Source organism: Heloderma suspectum, chromosome 5 (genome assembly GCF_057233095.1).
Source record: "Heloderma suspectum isolate Gila_16-S chromosome 5, 16-S_ref, whole genome shotgun sequence".
In the NCBI taxonomy this organism is placed as follows: Eukaryota; Metazoa; Chordata; class Lepidosauria; order Squamata; family Helodermatidae; genus Heloderma; species Heloderma suspectum.
Genome location: NC_139462.1, coordinates 132,283,456 through 132,302,733, shown reverse-complemented (window position 1 = coordinate 132,302,733; position 19,278 = coordinate 132,283,456). Strand labels below are relative to the sequence as shown.

At 44.6% G+C, this 19,278-nt stretch overlaps 1 protein-coding gene and 1 long non-coding RNA gene across 6 annotated transcripts in view; one reads left to right on the top strand and one right to left on the bottom strand.

Annotated features, from left to right (window-relative positions):
* Positions 1-19,278, top strand: part of SLC20A2 (solute carrier family 20 member 2) — a 46,232-nt gene that overhangs the window by 10,888 nt on the left and 16,066 nt on the right. For all 4 annotated transcript variants that reach the window (XM_084857510.1, XM_084857513.1, XM_084857512.1 and 1 more), the window contains 4 exons: positions 7,869-7,965; positions 9,228-9,344; positions 10,096-10,299; positions 15,407-15,995. In XM_084857510.1, coding sequence (XP_084713636.1) covers positions 7,869-7,965; positions 9,228-9,344; positions 10,096-10,299; positions 15,407-15,995 — 1,007 coding nt within the window. The remainder of the gene's footprint in view (positions 1-7,868; positions 7,966-9,227; positions 9,345-10,095; positions 10,300-15,406; positions 15,996-19,278) is intronic.
* LOC146344513 (uncharacterized) overlaps positions 14,973-19,278 on the bottom strand; it is a 41,001-nt gene continuing 36,695 nt past the window's right edge. For both annotated transcript variants that reach the window (XR_014792235.1, XR_014792234.1), the window contains one exon: positions 14,973-15,880. This is a non-coding gene — a long non-coding RNA (uncharacterized LOC146344513). The remainder of the gene's footprint in view (positions 15,881-19,278) is intronic.

Genomic DNA, 19,278 nt, shown 5'->3' with positions numbered 1-19,278 from the left:
TAACCCTTGCATAACCCATGATCTGTTTTAGGGCTGTTCGAGGGTTGTTTAACCCTCGCATAACCCATGCTTGTTGGGTCGCATGTAGGGATGGCGGAGAACTCTGCCACAGACTCCAGTGAGGCCAGATTCTTTAGAATCCAGCCCCCCGGAGTCCGTGGTGGAACAGACTACCCCCCCGCACCACCCTGCAAGATTTTCCCGGGACGGACCCCACCTGCCACTGGCTGGTCCAGGTCCGTCCGCTGCCATCCGTTGCCCCGGTCTGCAGATGCAAATGGTGTCCGGCATAGCGGACACCATTTGTGTCCCTGCTTTAGCCATGATAGGCTATGTAAATCTTTCGGTAGCCTATCACGGCAAAGAGCAGGGACGCAGATGGCGTCCGCTACGCTGTTTGCGTCACTACTCTTTGCCATGATAGGCTATGTAAAGATTTACATAGCCTATCATGGCTAAAGCAGGGACGCAAATGGCGTCCGCTACGCTGGACACCATTTGCAGCTGCAGACCGGCAGCGGACAGGAGTCTGTCTGGCTGCGGATGGGCTCGGCCGGCAGCTCCGCAGATGCAGAGCGGAGCTGGCTGGGGAGGATTCCAGGGGGAGGGATGGATCGCCTCCCCCCACCATGCGGACGCCCCAACCGGACAGGTGAGTGGGGTTCGTACACCCCCAGTCGCATGTCATGACAACCCCCAAGCAGGGGTTGCAAATGCAATTTGGCACCTGTGGGTGCTGCAACTCCTTTGGGTTAAATAACCCACGATGAGCCACAGCATGTCATCCAAACCCAGTCAGTGTGTCAATATGTAGATGTAGCCAGGGTTATTCATGGTTGTCATTATTCATTGAATAATGTGGGACAAAGTAAACATGTTGCATGCTGTGATACAGTTTTGGGGGGCAAGGGGGGAAACCCGCCCTAGACACTGCAGTCACCAGAGGCAGATTTAGACCCCACCCTATTGTGTGTCCCCCATTTTATATACTCCCATATGAGCAAATTATTCTGTTCACTCATATTGGGGAACACCAAAGGGCTACCTTTGGGGTCAACACTGTGTATTAGAGACAAAGCCCACCCAACACCCCAGTACATCCAGTAGTGGATGGCTCAGGCTCCACTGAGAAAGATGCCATGTATGGTATAATGTGTCCCTATGCACAGATGTGCGCAGGTACATATAATGTGAGTCAGTGAAATATACCCTCCATATACCTGCCATAAAAATCAGCATCTGCTAGTTTTATTTATAAAATAGATGCTGGATGGATGTCTCATTAATTATATTGGGCTGGTTCTAGAGATGTGAAGACCCGGAAAAAACATGGAACAATTCAGGAAAAAAATGTTTGTTTTTTTCCGAAAAAATGAATAGCTTTGGATTATGAAATATTTTCCTTTAGAACTTAAGATAAAGTATTTACATACTGTTCCCCAGCCTTTACTGCCCCCAAAATGATTTCTAAAATCTATGTAACAAGAACACTTTTATAAAAAGATTAGAGATGTAAAATGTTTGGAAATAATGAAGCCATGGGGGGGAAATTTTTTTTTATCCTCTCTGTATGATTCCCAGCATAGTTAGTTCTTTCATTGCTTATTAAAATTATTGATCTAAAGTATATTTTACTGACAGACATTTCTGCTCAGTTTCCCAACATGTGAGTAAAGTCACCATTGTGCGTTCTTGACAGTAAATGTGCATTCTGGACAGCTTGGGTTTTGTTCTATAGCGCCCTGTGTTTCTGATGCTGTAGCAGTCATTTAATGTAGTTCTGATCAATTCAGACAATAATTACAAATTTACTGAGTTTACTTTTGAAAGTTTTAATATAATGATAAATTATGAGCAAACTAAGTCATAAATAAAATAACTTTAGGAACAGAAAATCTGCTTTATGTTCCTAAAGCAGCACTCCCAGATCTGGTGCCCTCTGAAGGTCTTGGACTACAGTGTCCAGCATTTCTGACCAGTGGCCATCCTGCCTGAGGCTGATAGGAGCTGAAGTCCAAAATATCTGGGGGGCACCAGGTTGGGGAAGGCTGTCCTAAAGCAACAAAGTGCCTTTAGATCTGTAAAGAGCGCTAAAAAAATAAGTATTGCTTATTTTTCAATTTTTCCAAAATTTCCCATTTTTCCAGGAAAAAAATAGGGGAAAATGTTTTTTTTTTTTTCTCATGGCTTTAACATTTCTGGAAATTTTACATCTCTAGCCAGTTTGCACGTAACAGCAAATTAACCCACAATTTGCCAGGCACCAGCGGGAGAGAGCAGGCACTCTGCTGCAGCGTGTCAGCCTGTTCTGCTTTTAATCAACAAATTACAATCAGCCAGGCCATGGGTTTTTTAATGTGACATGTGAAGCTGGACCGCTGGGTTGTTTAGGGGCTAAATAATCCATTGGTTAATTAGTTTGTTGTTGGGTTAACCACTGGGTTGTCTAGATCCTGAACAACCCAGCACTCTGGATTTGCACATAACACTCAACAGCCTATAACCTGGCAGATCAGAGATGGTTGCTTAAAAGTGGGACTGAGGAGTGCATGGGAAGCAGCGCACTCGCTCACTCACTCCCCCATGATTTGCTGTTATGTGCGAACCAGGTCATTACTGTTAACATTTATATTGCTCAGTGGCAGCGAGGACACCTGTGGCAATCTTAATGAAGGGCCAAATTTAATTTCTGTCAGATAATGAAAGTATTTTTGCCACGTGTGGAATACATGGATTAAAAAATCTATGTTCTACCTTTATATCAGATTTTAAAGAAAGATGAAACTATTTTATAAAGACTTTCAGGGACACAGTTCAGTAGGCTGAATTAAGGGCATCAGCACTGAAGTGGTAAATCCAGTAGTTCTCATTATGGAATCTATAAGCATTCTGAATTAGCCTGAAAGGCAGTGGAATTTTGAAATCAGAGAAAGATATGTGTAAGTAGAGCTGACAGCAGGGTGCATGTCTGTCCCTCTTTTGGACTAGGTCTGTCCCCTGAAGCAAATGTGTGGGGGAGAGTTTGAAAGAAAAATCTTTAGTTTTGTTCTTGCACCCACTAATTTTGAGCTGCCATCTCTCACTCCCCCTCTTTTCTCCCCACAGGATTAAAGCAATAAATAGTAACCATGAATCTAGAATAACCCCCAAGCTTAGTTAAAAAGATAATGCATCGATTATTCTACAGCTTGTAGCTTTGTATGTCTCTCTTTGTGGGTGTGTTGGTTCTCCATATTTACTAAATTAGAGGTTTAGTAAATAAACCTTTTTCTTTATGAAGGGCCATTGGCACACAAGACAAGTCAGTCGGGGTCCAGAACCAGCCATGGGTAGTGCCAGAGCCAAAAGTAGGCAGAGTCTCCTCTTCTCTCTCTGAGAGACCCCAGAAGTACAGATGCTTTCTACAGAGATGTAGATTGTGTCCCCTCATACGTTTTGACCCATTAAACATAAGCTCCTCATAGAGCTCGCTCCCCATAGAACTCACCCCCTTGTCTTCTTGCTTTAACACATGCCAGTTTCTTCCTCTCCTCCCCTGCATGCGCCAATCTAACATGGGCTCAAGGGGAGAGTTCAGGAGTAGCTGCAAGGAAGTCTGTGATGATGACATTTTCCTTACTCCACAGCGACTCCTCCTTCCCTGCTGCTCAGTCTGCCAAGGCACCCCTCCTCGCTCACTTGCTCCTCATTTTCTCCTCTCCCTTCTATTCTGGATGGTGCACAAGTACTGCAGGTACTTGACAGCCAGGGACCGCTTTCAGATGTCATAAGACCTGATGGCTTAATAAGCTACTCACAGTAGCTTATTTTTAAATAATCCACAATGCCCTGCCACACAACCAGGCTAATAAGCTACTGTGAGTAGCTTATTAAGCTACTGTGCATAATTGAGTCATCCTCCTGTCTCCTGTTCCGCTGCAGTCCTCCCGCCCAAGCAGTGGTGCTGTTTAACCCATTGATAAAGGCCAGGTGCACCAAAAGGACCTCCCCTAGTCAAGAGGCACCTGATGTACCATCAAAACCTGGTGCGATCACTCTGTTCGCTGTTCAGTCGTTCAGTCGTGTCCGACTCTTCGTGACCCCATGGACCATAGCACGCCAGGCCTTCCTGTCCTGCGCTCTCTCCCGGAGCGTGCTCAAGTTCATATTCATTGCATCCGTGATGCTATCTACCCATCTCATCCTCTGCCGTCCCCTTCTCCTTTTGCCTTCAGTCTTTCCCAGCATCAGGGTCTTTTCCAGGGAGTTTTCTCTTCGCATTAGGTGGCCAAAATATTGGAGCTTCAGCTTCATTATCTGTCCTTCCAATGAGCACTCAGGGTTGATTTCCTTTAGGATGGACTGATTTGACCTCCTTGAAGTCCAGGGGACTCGTAAGAGTCTTCTCCAGCACCACAGTTCGAAAGCATCAATTCTTCGGCGCTCAGCCTTCCTTATCGTCCAGCTCTCACAGCCATACATTACTACTGGGAAAACCATAGCTTTGATTAGACGGACCTTTGTCGGCAAGGTGATGTCTCTGCTTCTTACTATGCTGTCTAGGTTGGCCATAGCTTTCCTCCCAAGGAGCAAGCGTCTTTTAATTTCATGGCTACAGTCACCGTCTGCGGTGATCTTGGAGCCCAAGAAAGTAAAATCTGTCACTGCTTCCATTTCTTCCCCTTCTATATGCCAGGAAGTGATGGGGCCAGATGCTATGATCTTAGTTTTTTGAATGTTGAGTTTCAAACCAGCTTTTGCACTCTCCTCTTTCACCCTCAACAAGAGGCTCTTTAGATCCTCTTCGCTTTCTGCCATTAGGGTGGTATCGTCTGCATATCGGAGGTTGTTGATAATTCTCCCAGCAATCTTAATTCCGACCTGTGATTCATCCAACCCGGCATTTCTCATGATGTACTCTGCATATAAGTTAAATAAGCAGGGTGACAATATGCAGCCTTGTCGTACTCCTTTCCCAATTTTGAACCAATCGGTTGTTCCATGTCTGGTTCTGACTGTTGCTTCTTGACCCTCATACAGGTTTCTCAGGAGACAGGTAAGGTGGTCTGGTACTCCCATCACTTTAAGAATTTGCCACAGTTTGTTGTGATCCACACAATCAAAGGCTTTAGCGTAGTCAATGAAGCAGAAATAGACGTTTTTCTGGAATTCTCTTGCTTTCTCCATGATGCAGCGAATCTTGGCGATTTGATCTCTAGTTCCTCTGCCTCTTCTAAACCCAGCTTGTACTTCCGGTAGTTCTCGGTTCACATACTGCTGAAGCCTAGCTTGTAGGATTTTGAGCATCACCTTGCTGGCATGTGAAATGAGCGCAATTGTGCGGTAGTTTGAACACTCTTTGGCGTTGCCCTTCTTTGGAATTGGAATGTAAACTGACCTTTTCCAGTCTTGTGGCCACTGTTGAGTGTTCCAGATTTGTTGGCATATTGAATGCAGCACTTTAACAGCATCATCTTTTAGGATTTTAAATAGCTCGGCTGGAATACTGTCATCTCCACTAGCTTTGTTGTTACTAATGCTTCCTAAGGCCCACTTGACTTCACTCTCTAGGATGTCCGGCTCAAGTTCAGTGACCGCACTATCATGGTTATCAGGGACATTCAGATCTTTCCTGTATAGTTCTTCTGTGTATTCTTGCCACCTCTTCTTAATCTCATCTGCTTCTGTTAGGTCCCTGCCTTCTTTGTCCTTTATCATGCCCGTCTTTGCACAAAACGTTCCCTTGAGATCTCCAATTTTCTTGAAGAGATCTCTAGTCTTTCCCATTCTGTTGTTTTCCTCGATTTCTTTGCATTGTTCAGTTAAGAAGGCCTTCTTGTCTCTCCTTGCTGTTCTCTGGAACTCTGCATTCAGTTGGCTATATCTTCCCCTTTCTCCCTTACTTTTCGCTTCCCTTCTTTCGTGAGCTACTTGTAAAGCCTCATCAGACAGCCACTTTGCTTTCTTGCATTTCTTTTTCTTTGGGATGGATTTCGTTGCTGCCTCCTGAACAATGTTACGGACCTCCGTCCATAGTTCCTCAGGCACTCTGTCTATCAGGTCTAATCCCTGAAATCTATTCCTCACCTCCACTGTATATTCAGAAGGGATATGACTGAGGTCATACCTGAACGGTTTAGTGGTTTTCCCGACGTTCTTCAATTTAAATCCCTTGTGCACCAAAAAGGAGGTGGTGGCTATACAACCTTGGGGCCTTGCAGGATCAGGACCAAACATCATACAGTGTTGTAGCACTTTTGCAGTCATTCGCCAAAATGCTATAGCGCTTCCTTGCTAAAGCGGAATTGCACATTTCTCCCCCATAGGCATTACTGGCATAGAGGTTTTAAAGTGTTTCCAGTACCACAATTGCGAAAATACACAAAAGCGCAAAGGATTTTTTTTTTAAAAAAAAAAGGAACAGAGGCAACTGAGGAATAGGGGGAAAACATGTTCACTTTTCGTCCCATCCCAGCAAACTGTCAGGGAGTTTCCATTACTCATATAACTCTGGCAAAAAACAGAGCGATGGCAGCGAACTGAACCACTCTTACTCAGAGCCAACTCTGTAGGCAAGCAAAATAACCCACGGTGCCTGACAGACAACATGATGACCCTACTGTATACCCCTACTGCAGACCATGAGTTATCAGAGTGGGTTATTTTGGCCAAATGAGTCATCATGGATTTAAAAATTCCTGACAGATGACACGATAACAGAAGCAGAAGCTTCTTCCTGATCTTCTTGTTGCTGCACTGAAGGATGGGAAGGGGGCTTATTGTGACAACTAAACAGAACAATATGTCTTTCAAGATGTGCTAGGCTCATAAAGACTGTCTTGATGGCAAAATCTTGCCTGTTCCATAGCAAGAATTTAGTCTTGCCTATATGATTTTGTAGTGAAAAGTAAAGGATTGCAGTGTGACATTTAAAAAGTTCTCTTTGTAATTGTTTGGAACTCTAATTAAAGTAAGACTTTATAAATAGGTGGTGCCCATGTTCTTATCCTTAGCCTAAGGGGAAACAAGCAAAAAGGAAAACAAGGAATAGGGTGGTACATGTAGGAATACCAGAGATTTTCAGAGACAAAACTTGAAGAAGCGTTGTTTCTTTGATCTTGCACTCCTTTCTGCAATTACAACATAAAGAATAGCAAACATAGACTTCTGTTTTGCTCCAGAACTGATGTGTTTGGCAGCCTGCCTCCTGGCCTGGTCAAAACACTCACTTGGGTGTGAAATAGGGAAAGAAGAGCTCACGCATCTCCTTGCAATTCTTCCTTCCCCTGCCAAATCTCCCTAGGGAGGTGAATTCCACACTTTCAGGATTTGTTCCTAAAGCCTTGTATTTTCTAACCAAGATAATTTTCTATACTCCTAAGTCTGTGTTGGTCCCTGAATGGGTAAACAAATGAGAGAGAGACTGGCAGGGTAGGTAATAGGACAGATTCTAGATATCTGTCCATAAAACGAAGCTGCATATGCTAGTGGGACCATCATTGTAATTGTTTCTTATGCATAAAAATAGGACTTCCACCTATTTGTGGCGCGTTCTAAATCTGGGTTTACATTTGTTATCGAACGTCTCTGCTATTGTTACTCTGCCTCGGACAGTGGAGAACCAGCTGAAGCCGCCTCCTATAGTTTTAAAATTAACTCATCCAGCTGTTCAGTGTTGTCTGTTCTCATTTTTGAATTTGTAACTGCAGGGGTCAATGGCAGAATTCAGAAGCTACGTTTTCCCTTTCACTCAGTGCCATGTTTGGGTAATTAGGCTGAAGTAACTTCCTCACTGGAGTGTGTTGAACGTTTTTTTTTTTTATTTGGGCTATATCTTGCAGTATCTCCTCCAAAGTTGTGATATTTTATCCTATTTATTCATTATGCAGGAAGACCCTGTACCTAATGGTCTTCGTGCCCTTCCAGTGTTCTACGCTGCTACAGTAACAATTAATGTGTTCTCCATAATGTATACAGGTGCCCCAGGTGAGTAGTATCTGACGTATGAAATCTATTATGGAAGCACTGTATTGCCCTATTAATGAATACTTACCATTCTGTATACCTGGCAATCCATCAAGAACAAAAAAGAACATGTAAAGGTTGCAATTGACACCTTGCTTAAAGGATGGTTTTCTCCTCTGTAAAAGAGGGAACATCTACAGTCAGTCATTCCTGGAAAAGCAAGAGAAGCTACTTTGTGTTCACCCTAGCCGTCACAAATCTCTGAGGGCCATTTCAGGGCTGGTTTGCATGATCGCCACAACCCATCATGGCTTATTTACGCCATGGGTTGTGGCATGTGCCAGGAGCCATTTTGAATATTCAAACCATGGCAAGCGATCTCTGTGGCTAGTCATGTCGTGCAAACCTGGCAAGGGTTGAACAACCCTCGCATAATCCATGGGTTGTTTTAGGGTTACATGAGGGTTGTCTAACCTTCACATAAGCCACCCTCACTGGGTTCGTGTGACACAATAAGCCATGGTGACTGCCCACTGTGGCTTGAATATTTAGGAGGGTAGCTGGTATGCACTGCAACCCACCATGGCTTAAGCCATGGTGGGCTGTGGTGATAGTGCAAACCCAGTAGAGGTAAACCCAGGTTTGCTACCAAGTGTATTCTCAACATGGAACGCCAACCAATCGCAACTCCCTGACAAGTGTACCTGCATGATGTACATGTTCCCAAACGTGTTTGTCACGTTCTTACTTGAGGTGCACATTTAAAATACCTTAGGAGTAATGTACAGAGTTGTCCCTGTCTTGTTTCTGCATAAAAGAGAAACTTCATGTAGTTCAAAATATGTACATTCACTAGTAAAAGTTAGCAAACTAAAAGGCAGCTTTTTCTCTCTTTTCTTTTCTGGGTTTAGTAAGACAACACCATACCATCCTGCGTTATGTTAAACTTGTAAACTGGTACAAGTTGACATTGTTCTAGTTTTACAGTTAACATCAGGTCTGATGAAGTTCAGCAGTAGCAGCAAATCATCCTGTTTTGCCCACACATACTCTGCTTATGTGTTTAATAGCACCAGCCTTTCGTGGAAAGTGGTGTGTTTTACCTCAAACTCACAAGAGAATGTGACCTTGCTTAAGATTTAATGCCTTAGACTTCTAAAGCAATGTTCCAACTTCTCCACCGTGGTCCCCCACATTCCCTGCAGCACTGGGCAATTACATATTGTGATAAATGATTGCAAATTAATGTGAAGTAATGTAATTTTATTCTCTCCCCTTTTCAGTCCTAGGAATCACTCTTCCTATATGGGCAATAGCACTAATATCAATTGGTGTATCACTAGTATTTGCTGCCTTAGTCTGGATATTTGTGTGCCCGTGGATGAGAAGAAAAATAGCAAGTATGTCTTCTGGGGGGATACAATGCATCTGGCTTAAAATCTTTCAGCTGTGGATTTCCAGAACATTGCAGTAATACTTTCTTACTGCTATAACAAATAGTTTGTTTGCCTTGTGCTGTAAAACGTTTTGCAATTTAGTTGCTTGCACTTAAAAAAAATATATAGGCCGTGATCCAAAGTCCTTATTTATTTATTTTAAATATTTATACCTGACCTTTCTTCATAGTTCATGGTCTCATCATCTAAGGAGGAATTTACGTGAGTTCATGGTCTTACATGCACCCAGTATGACTTCTGATTTTGTTTATTCTTTAAACAGATTCTTATGCTGTTTCTTAAACTGACTTTGGAACTCACTTTATTTTCAGAAAATGCTTGTGGCAAGTGGTGGAAATGTTGCTTGTGAAATAGAAGTCCCATTTGTCCAAGGGGGCTTTGAACCAGTTGTACAAAATTTTGGGTCCTGGTCAAAATATTTTACTTATCTATAACATCTAAACTGCCTTGACTCCAAGGAAGAGTGGGACAAAAATTAAGATTTAGTAATCGAAACTAGATAGATGTCTACATGGAAACAAGCTTTCTGTTTTTTTAGATAAATGTAATTTATTTTTGTCTGGCTTACTTAACAAGAGCTGAGCACTCTACCATTGCAGTCAGTTTTGTTGAAATGACATTAGTCACTTCTGATACAGAATGGCTGTTGCATAGATAATGAACCATCTTTATTAAAGTTCTGTGTTTTCCTCAGGTCGGTTAAAGAAAGAAGGTGCGTTATCAAAGATATCTGATGAAAGCCTTGACAAAATTCAAGAAGAGGATATGCCTGTCTTTAAAGAACTTCCTGGTGCCAAAGCAACTGATGAAAGTACTATTCCTCTCACTGGCTCTGTAACGGAAGAGGCTGGTGCATCAGATAATATAGCAAATGGAAGCCATCCACGTGTGCCATATGGTGAGAAACTAAGAGCACATACGTTTTTTCCTTTGTTTTCATGTGGTTATTGCAAGCTGCTGTCTGGTGCATTATTCCCATGGGTTATATCCTGTGGTAGCTACTGCAAAGCTTCTACTGCTTGTGGAATCCTAGTTTTCATCTAGGGATGTTGGAGGAATCCTTCCAGAGGATCAAGTTCATCGAGCTTTCACTCACCCACGATACAGATTGAGTCAGGCCACCTAACGGAGGTTGGGTATTTCTGCCCCTCAAAATCGACGTTTATGTAAATTGCAGCTGCAATTTGTGTAAGTTGTGCAAATTTCAGTCATAATTTGCACAAATTGTGGCAGTAATGTGTTGAACTTGCACAAATTGGGCCTGCAGATTGGGCCTGCAAATTTGCGCAAATTGCAGGTGTAATTTGCACAAGTTAAGCATATTCATGGCCGCAATTTGCGCAAGTTACAGATGCGATTTGTGTAACTTGAGCAAATTGCATCCATAATTTGCGTAAATGCCCATTTTAAGGGAGGAAAAAACCAGTGGAAGTTCCTGGATTTGGGGGAAACGCCCTCAGCTTAGCTTGCAAATGCAAGCTGAGCCAGGGGCTCCGGCGAAATCTGTTGAACCCCAAGAGGGCCAGATTTCCCCATGATCGCCAACCCTATTTTCCTTCCTGTCAAATCCAGTACTTTGATTCAGCTTGCATAAGCCCTTGCACAACTCATTATTATTTCATAATTATTATGATTTCATAATCATAGGTGTTGCTTCTGCTAGTCATTTTAGGTGTTCTGCTAGCGGTTGTACAACTACTAGTGCAGGGGTCCCCAACCTTTTTGGGTCAGTTGGCACAGTTTGAAGTTTGAGAGTGTCATGAGTCCTCTCACAAAATGGTTGCCATAGGCAGGGCTTGCCTGTTCAAAAAATGGTTGCCATGGTGGATGTGGCCAGTCACAAAGCACCTTTTCCCCAGAAAATAAACTGGTGAGACTAAAAGAAAAGTAACTTTGCCAAGAACCTAAATACAAGGCAGAGGTGGCTCTGAGCTCCAAAATACAAAACCACTATTTTGAACCCACAATTTTCTGCTCCAACACCCACTTCGCAGAAGGCAGAATGAGGCTCACAGACAAGTATTTATTTATTTATTTATTTATTAAATTTATTAATCGCCCATCTGGCTGGTCACCCAGCCACTCTGGGCGATGTACAACATATAATAAAACAGTTTAAAACAATAAAATTCTACAATAAAAACATTTTCTAAAATACCCTAACCCACCCCAAATGCCTGCCTGAACAACCACGTTTTTAATGCAGGGCAGAAGCTCATTAAAGAGGGGGCAAGACGGAGTTCCTTAGGGAGGGAGTTCCACAGAGTGGGGGCCACCACAGAAAAGGCCCTCTCCCTCATCCCCACCAGTCTAGCTGTCCTGGCTGATGGGACAGAGAGAAGGCCATCAGAGGCTGATCTTGTTAAGCGGCCTGTCTGGTGTTGCTGGAGGCGCTCCTTAAGATAGGCTGGGCCGGAACCATATAGGGTTTTAAAGGTCAAAACCAACACCTTGAATTTGGCCCAGAAAACAACTGGTAACCAGTGCAACTCCTTCAGCACTGGAGTGATGTAATCTTGCCGGCGGCTGCCTTTAATCAGGTGAGCCGCTGCGTTCTGTACCAGCTGCAGTTTCCGAACCGTCTTCAAGGGTAACCCCACGTAGAGCGCATTACAGTAGTCTAAACAAGAGGAGACCAGGGCATGTACTACCGATGGGAGCAGATGGTCGGGAAGGAAGGGGCGCAGCTGCCGTATCAGATGGAGTTGGTACAGTGCTGTCTGGCTCACAGCTGACACCTGAGCCTCCATGGACAGCTGGGAGTCCAAAATGACCCCCAGGCTGTGGACCTGGTCTTTCAAAGGTAGCCATACCCCATTCAACACCAGGTCAACATCCCCCAGCCTCCTCTTGTCTCCCACCAAAAGTACCTCGGTCTTGTCAGGGTTCAGCTTCAGCTTATTCCTCCCCATCCAGCCACTGACCGTCTCTAGACATTTGGACAGGGATTCTACGGCCAACCTTGGTGAAGATTTGAACGAGAGGTAGAGCTGTGTGTCATCCACATACTGATGACACCGCACCCCAGATCTCCTGATGATAGCCCCCAGCGGCTTCACATAGATGTTAAATAGCATCAGGGAGAGGATGGAACCCTGTGGCACCCCACAAGTGAGCGACCACGGGCCTGAAACCTCCTCTCCCAGTGCTACCCTCTGGTACCTGCCAGAGAGGAAGGACCGGAACCACCGCAGTACGGTGTCTCCAATGCCCAACCCCTCCAGGCGGTCCAGGAGGATACTGTGGTCAACGGTATCAAAAGCTGCTGAGAGGTCGAGGAGAACAAGGAAGGAGCATTCACCCCTGTCCAGAGCCCTCCTCATATCATCCACCAAGGTGACCAAGGCCGTTTCTGTCCCATGCCCAAGCCTGAAGCTCGACTGAAATGGGTCTAGATAATCGGTTTCTTCCAAGTGTGCCTTCAACTGCATCGCCACCACCTGCACAATCACCTTGCCCAAAAATGGCTGATTTGAGACTGGGCGAAAGTTGTTCAGAACTTGGGGATCCAAGGAGGGCTTCTTTAAGAGCGGTCTTATCGCTGCTTCCTTGAGGGCTAATGGCATCACTCCCTCCTCAAAGGAGGCTTTCACCACCGCCCTGATCCCCTCACCCAGTCTCTCTCTGCAGCCCATAATGAGCCAAGATGGGCAAGGATCAAGTAAGCGGGTGGTTGGCCTTACAGATGAAAGCACCTTGTCCACTTCATCAGGAGGAAGAAGCTGGAACCGATCCCACAAAACCGGTTTGCCACAGGCCGCCTCTTGCTCACTAACTGTATCCACAGCGTGTGGAGTAACACTCCTAATCTGATCAATTTTATCTGCGAAGTGCCTTGCCAAGGCCTCACAGGAGGCCTTAGAATGCTCCAGTGGTTCCGGAGCCACAGGACCGACCAGGCTCCAGACCACTTGGAACAGCCTCCTGGGACAGCAGTCTGCAGATGCAATAGAAGCAGCATAATATTCCTTTTTTGCTGCCTTCACCGCCACGTGATAGGCTGAAGATACAGCTCTAGCCCATGTCTGATCGTCTTTGGAGCAAGACTTCTGCCACCGGCGCTCTAGCCGTCTCATCTCCTGTTTCAGAGCTTGTAACTGCGGATTGAACCATGGTGCAGTCCGAGCCCTGTTCAGGGGGAGAGGGCGTTTCGGAGCCACCCAATGTAATGCCCCAGTGATTGCGGCATTCCAGCCACCCACCAGGGTCTTGACCGAGTGGCTGTTGGCATGCTCCAGAGAATCCCCAAGTGCGTTCAGGAATCCATTAGATGCCTGGGGCGGACCATTTTAATAGGTCCTCCACCCCTGCGGAGGGGTTGTGGAACTGAGAAGTCTAACGTCACCAGATAGTGATCTGACCATGACAAGGGGGTGGTGGATATACCCCCGACTTCCAGATCACTCTCCGCTTCTCCAGAAACAAACACAAGGTCTAGTGCATGACCGGCTACATGGGTGGGCCCAGTTAGAATATGGTGCAGCTCCCAGGAAGTCATGGTCTCCATGAAGTCCTGAGGTGCTCCTGTGAGGATGGCCTCCGAATGTACATTGAAGTCCCCCAACACCAATAAGTTAGGGGACTGTACACGCACATCAGAGACCACCTCAAGCACCTTGGCCAGGGAGTCAGTCGTGCAGCGGGGTGGACGGTACACGAGCAGAATCCCTAGACTGTCCTTCGGGCCCAACCTCCAGTATATGCACTCAGCAACCTTGGTCTCCCGGAGAGGGGGTCTGGTGAAGACCAAGGACTCTCGATAGATAACAGCCACTCCCCCTCCCCGATCCCCAGCCCTCGACTGCTGTGCATATGAAAATCCAGCTAGACACATGGCCGCAAGAGTTGGAGCAGCATCCTCGGCCAGCCAGGTCTCCGTAATACATGCCACGTCTGCACCCTCATCCAGGATCATGTCATGGATGAGGGAGGTTTTCTGGGTAACAGACCTGGCATTGCAGAGCAGCAAACGAAGGCCAGAAGATGGAGTCACGCCTCCTCCAGCCATCATTTGGCTCCGGACAGGCCCGGAGCAGGGGACAGATACTACACATCTCTCCCTTGTTCCCTTTACCTGGCATGGCCTGCCCCTAGCGCTCCACCAGCACCTGCCACCCAGCCTCAGTATGTTCTGGTCCCCAACACTCCCCCCACTGCCTCCATCAGGTGGACACATGCCCTCTCACTCCCGCCTATCAGGCAGGCTATCCACCCCTAAAAAGACAACAGAATCCCCCAGAAATTAAAAAACAACAACAACAAAATCCCCTTAAAAATAATGCCAGGCAGAAGTCTGCGGGGAAGGCCTGGTGGTGGTGGTGGCGGTGGCGGCAGCAGGCCCAGCAGCAGCAGGCACGCCTCTTCCCCGGTGGTGGTGGCTTCTCCTGCAGGCCCTGGCTCTCCCAGGCCACCTCAGCCAGCCAGCTTATGTAGCTCCTCCAGGGAGGGGCAGGTGGAAGCAGCACAGCTGGCTCGGTACCTGGGGGCCTGGTCCTGCAGATTACTTTAACATTCTCTTCCCTAACCCAACTAAAAAGGGAGAAACTGCACAGAAAAAAAAACGACTAAATTAATGTTATGAATAGAAATATGCTGTTGTAGTTATTATTACATATTCAGTTACAATTGCAAACTTGAAATAATACAGGCCTTGCCCTTAGACTTACAAATCTGAAGTTAAAGACAAGACAAATGAAGGAGGAAAAGAGAAGCTAGGGTGAATAGGTGTCAAAGCAGACCAGTGGGAAGTGTCTCTCTTCTGCCTTCCCATGCAGAGTGGCTGGCTATTACTGGAGCCCACGAAGGTGTGGGTTGGCAGTTGGCCTGGCAGGCTGATGGAAAGGTTGTCTCTCTCCCCCAAACAACAGAATTATTGGCTGCTGATGGAGGATAAATGCTAGCAAATATAGAAAATAGAAAAGTAGTATTTCCTGGAGCTTCATCATTTTTCTATCCATCAGTCTCTGGTTTCCTTTGAAAAATAAGACTTTTCTCTGCTGTTTCAGGAAGGGCATTTTCAATGACACACAGTATGGTGAAATCACCTGTTTCCAATGGCACCTTTAATTTTGATGGCCACATGAAGAGTGATATTCATGTATATCACACTGTGCACAAAGACTCAGGGTTGTACAAAGACTTACTGCACAAAATACACGTAGACCGAGGTAATGACGACAGGCCTATGCAAGAAAATAACTACAGGTTACTGCGGCGCAACAACAGTTATACTTGCTATACTGCTGCCATATGTGGGATGCCAGTGCATTCGTCCTTCAAGGCCACTGATATGTCAACCCCAGAAGATAGTGAAAAGTTAGTTACAGACACAGTATCTTACTCCAAAAAAAGAGTTCGCTATGACAGCTACTCCAGCTACTGCAATGCTGTGGCAGAAGCAGAAATTGAAGCGGAGGAAGGCGGTGTGGAGATGAAATTGGCATCTGAGTTAGTCGATCCTAACCATCCTCCTGAGGATCCTACAGAAGAAGAGAGAGATGAGAGAGACACCTCAGAGGTCCATCTGCTTTTTCACTTTCTCCAAATCCTTACAGCTTGCTTTGGATCTTTTGCCCACGGAGGCAATGATGTTAGGTAGGTAGAGAGAGCTTGCATGTGTGAATATTATAATAGCAATTTATGCGTTCTGTAATTTGTTCTAGTTGTTGTTGAGGATTTGTACAAGAAGTGTTATGGTCTGTTGCACAATCTCACTAATCCTAATCTATTTTAAAAACATAAGCTACTCAAACTTCTCCTTCGTCTGTGACTATACACTCTTGCTGCTCGTTTGTTTGAAGACCAAGTATACAAATAAAATCAGGTCACCTGGATTGAGGGCTCCGTCTGCTTTAACCAGAGAGCAGAAGTCTGAACTATTTATATCAGTGTCTGTAAGATGAATTTCATCTTTCTTCTTCCTTGTCTATAGGATAGGTCCAGTTAGAATTTCTTGGCTCTCTTCACTGACCAAGTGTTTACCATTTTGCAAGCTTACTAATTTGCTAGCTAGTTTTTTGTTTATAGAGAATGTTTTGAGGCACATGGTTTTGAGTCACGATGTCTTCCAATGAGAGCTGGATAACTATTTGCCTTTGAAAATAACTCATAGGCAAGCTCAGTTTCAATAGGCTAAGAGCAGCTGTTGTGCTCCCCACTATTCAATTCTTTTTTTAGACTAAAGATTCATAAAGCTGAGCTCTTATGACAGGCAACATTTAGATACTTTTACAGACTGATCTTAACTATGTCCCACCTTCAGCTTGCCACAAGGGCTAGCATCTATTAGAATTCTCAGATTGTATTCAAACTATTATATCTCTGCTTAATAAGCCAAGATATGAACAAGTCTTGTGGCTGTACGTGCAACCTTTCCACTCCTCCTTTTGCACAGATGAGCAAACAAACCAGGTTGTTTTCAGTTAACTATAGTTTCACATTTTCACATACTTTCCTAACTAGGGAACTATGGCTAACAGCATCAGAACAAGCCAAGATGTTAAATCATGGCTTGAAGTTGGTTTAATATTTTGGTTTGTTCTGAAGCGGTTGACAATAGTTTCCCAGTTCAGATGAAACATGAAACTATAAATAATTGAAGATGCCCTGTTTTGTTTGCTCCCTCCTCAAAAGGAGGAGCAAAGAGGCTGCTTGCCTGCCCAAGTGTCTTGTTCATATCTCATCTTATTAAGCTGAGATACGATTATCCAAACTCTCCCAATGTATGTGCTGGAACCATCACAAAGAGAGTCTGTCCTGCCCTGCCTCAATACGTGTCAGTGGTAGGTAGAAGAAGGGAAACTAGTTACGTTGTGGCCCTGACTTATGGAGTGAGTTCTAATAAGCAGTGGGGCCATGAATAGGAAATTGACTCTGGGGCTTCAATCCCCATGAGCATAACGTACCATTCTAAATTAAATGAAGTGTGAGCACTTCAGAAGTTAATTATGCAGTGTTTCCTTTTTTATTTATTTTTTAGGATACTCCTTGGCAATTTGATGTGTCAGTGAGGTTTATACCGTGTTCTATATTGAGGAGCCATGTTAATTATTTTAGAATATTTATATTTTGATCTTGTATTTTTCCAGGATAACTTGAAAATCACAATAAAAACGAGGCAAATTACTACTGTTGTTGTTGCTATGAACAATGGTTGTGTTCACACACAGTGGTAAGGCAGAGTTCTGGAGAATCCTGTCTTAGTGTGATCAAGCCGCCTGCTGAAGCACACAGCCTGTTCGCATCTGCTTGGCTCCTCCTGCTGGTTTAACGTGTTGTGCGAACCTGGGCTCCTGGTTTGTTGTACCCTTTTCAAGCCAGGATCACCAACCAGGTTTTGTTATTGTTCTATGATTCTTGGGTTGTTTGGGAGCAACAAGCAAAAAACCCAGGTTTGGACGACATGCTAAGCAACACTCTTCTGATTTGTTTCGCTGATCACACTAGCAGGAGGAGCCAAGCTAATGTGAAAAGACTGCAGCTTGTTCATGGTAAGCCAGGATTCTCCAGAGTTCTGGCTTATTGTGTGCGAATGCAGACATTGAAATACTCCCAGGTATACAGTTGTATCAATAAATCCAAATGCACTGCTGTATATAATTCAACATTTAATAAGAAATTATAGAAAAATTATGTTCCAGGGCACTGAATATTAAAATATGTAGACCACAATGGGTTATAAACAAGAATTTTATATGATAAAGGACATTTATGTAAAAGATGACACTACTGTCAATGTAGATAACGAATTGACTGAAATTTCCATCATAAAGGAGAATCATATGAATATAGAAACAACTCTCTATATGTACAAAAATATCAGATAGTCCATTGACTGCAAATGAGATATAAACAAGAGCCTCAAAGATGTGAAAAAGCAATAGGAGTACACCTTTGTATACTGTTACAGAGCAGTTCAATATCACTGTGCACAAGTTGGAATTATTTGCCCTGGTGTGCATCTCTTTTATATTTACTGATAATGAATCACGTTTACCATTTTGTTGCTCATTCACCTGATTTGGAGAGATTCTTTAGGAGCTCTTCGCAGTCCACGTGGGCTTTCACCATCCTGAATAATTTGGTGTTATTTGCAAACATGGCCCTCTCACTACTCATCCTGAACTCCAGATCATTTATGAAAAAGTTTAAAAGCACCAGTCTTAGTGCAGATCCTTGAGGGACCCCACCTGAGATTGCTGCCTCATTCTGTATAATAATAGGGTTGGCCCTGCTCTGGACCCTTTGACTGTTGCCTAACTGTATCAGACTCAAACCCCATAGCAGCATACCACAAAACTAGAACCCAGGTTTGACAGGAAGGCCACTGGGAGTGGCTGTGGAGAACAGACTCATTGCCAGACCCTGAATTCTTTTGGAGGAATATCATAATATAGGTAGAATTACAGATGTGGAGATTAGTACAACTAAATGTCAACTTTGTCAGAATCCTAGTATGAGAATTAGACGCCTGACTACCCACGGTCTTAAGAACATCCAGAAAAGTATTGTGACGCCTGAGAGTATGGTTAATGAACAGAGTCAAGGAAGCTATAAGGCAGGGATATACAGTCTGCAGGCTACATGCAGCCCTTGGCTGATCCTGGTGCATTCCACAGAGCAATGGGGACCCCACCCACTTTTCACTGCAGCCCAGCCGCTCTGTGGAGTCCCATAAAGCACATAGAGATGTACTGAACCCCATTGGGTCCTAGCTATATGCAAAATCTGCCTATCATGTTGTTGTTCTTCAGTCGTTCAGTCGTGTCCAACTCTTCGTGACCCCATGGACCATAGCACGCCAGGCCTTCCTGTCCTGCGCACTCTCCCGGAGTGTGCTCAGGTTCATATTCATTGCATCAGTGATGCTATCTAGCCA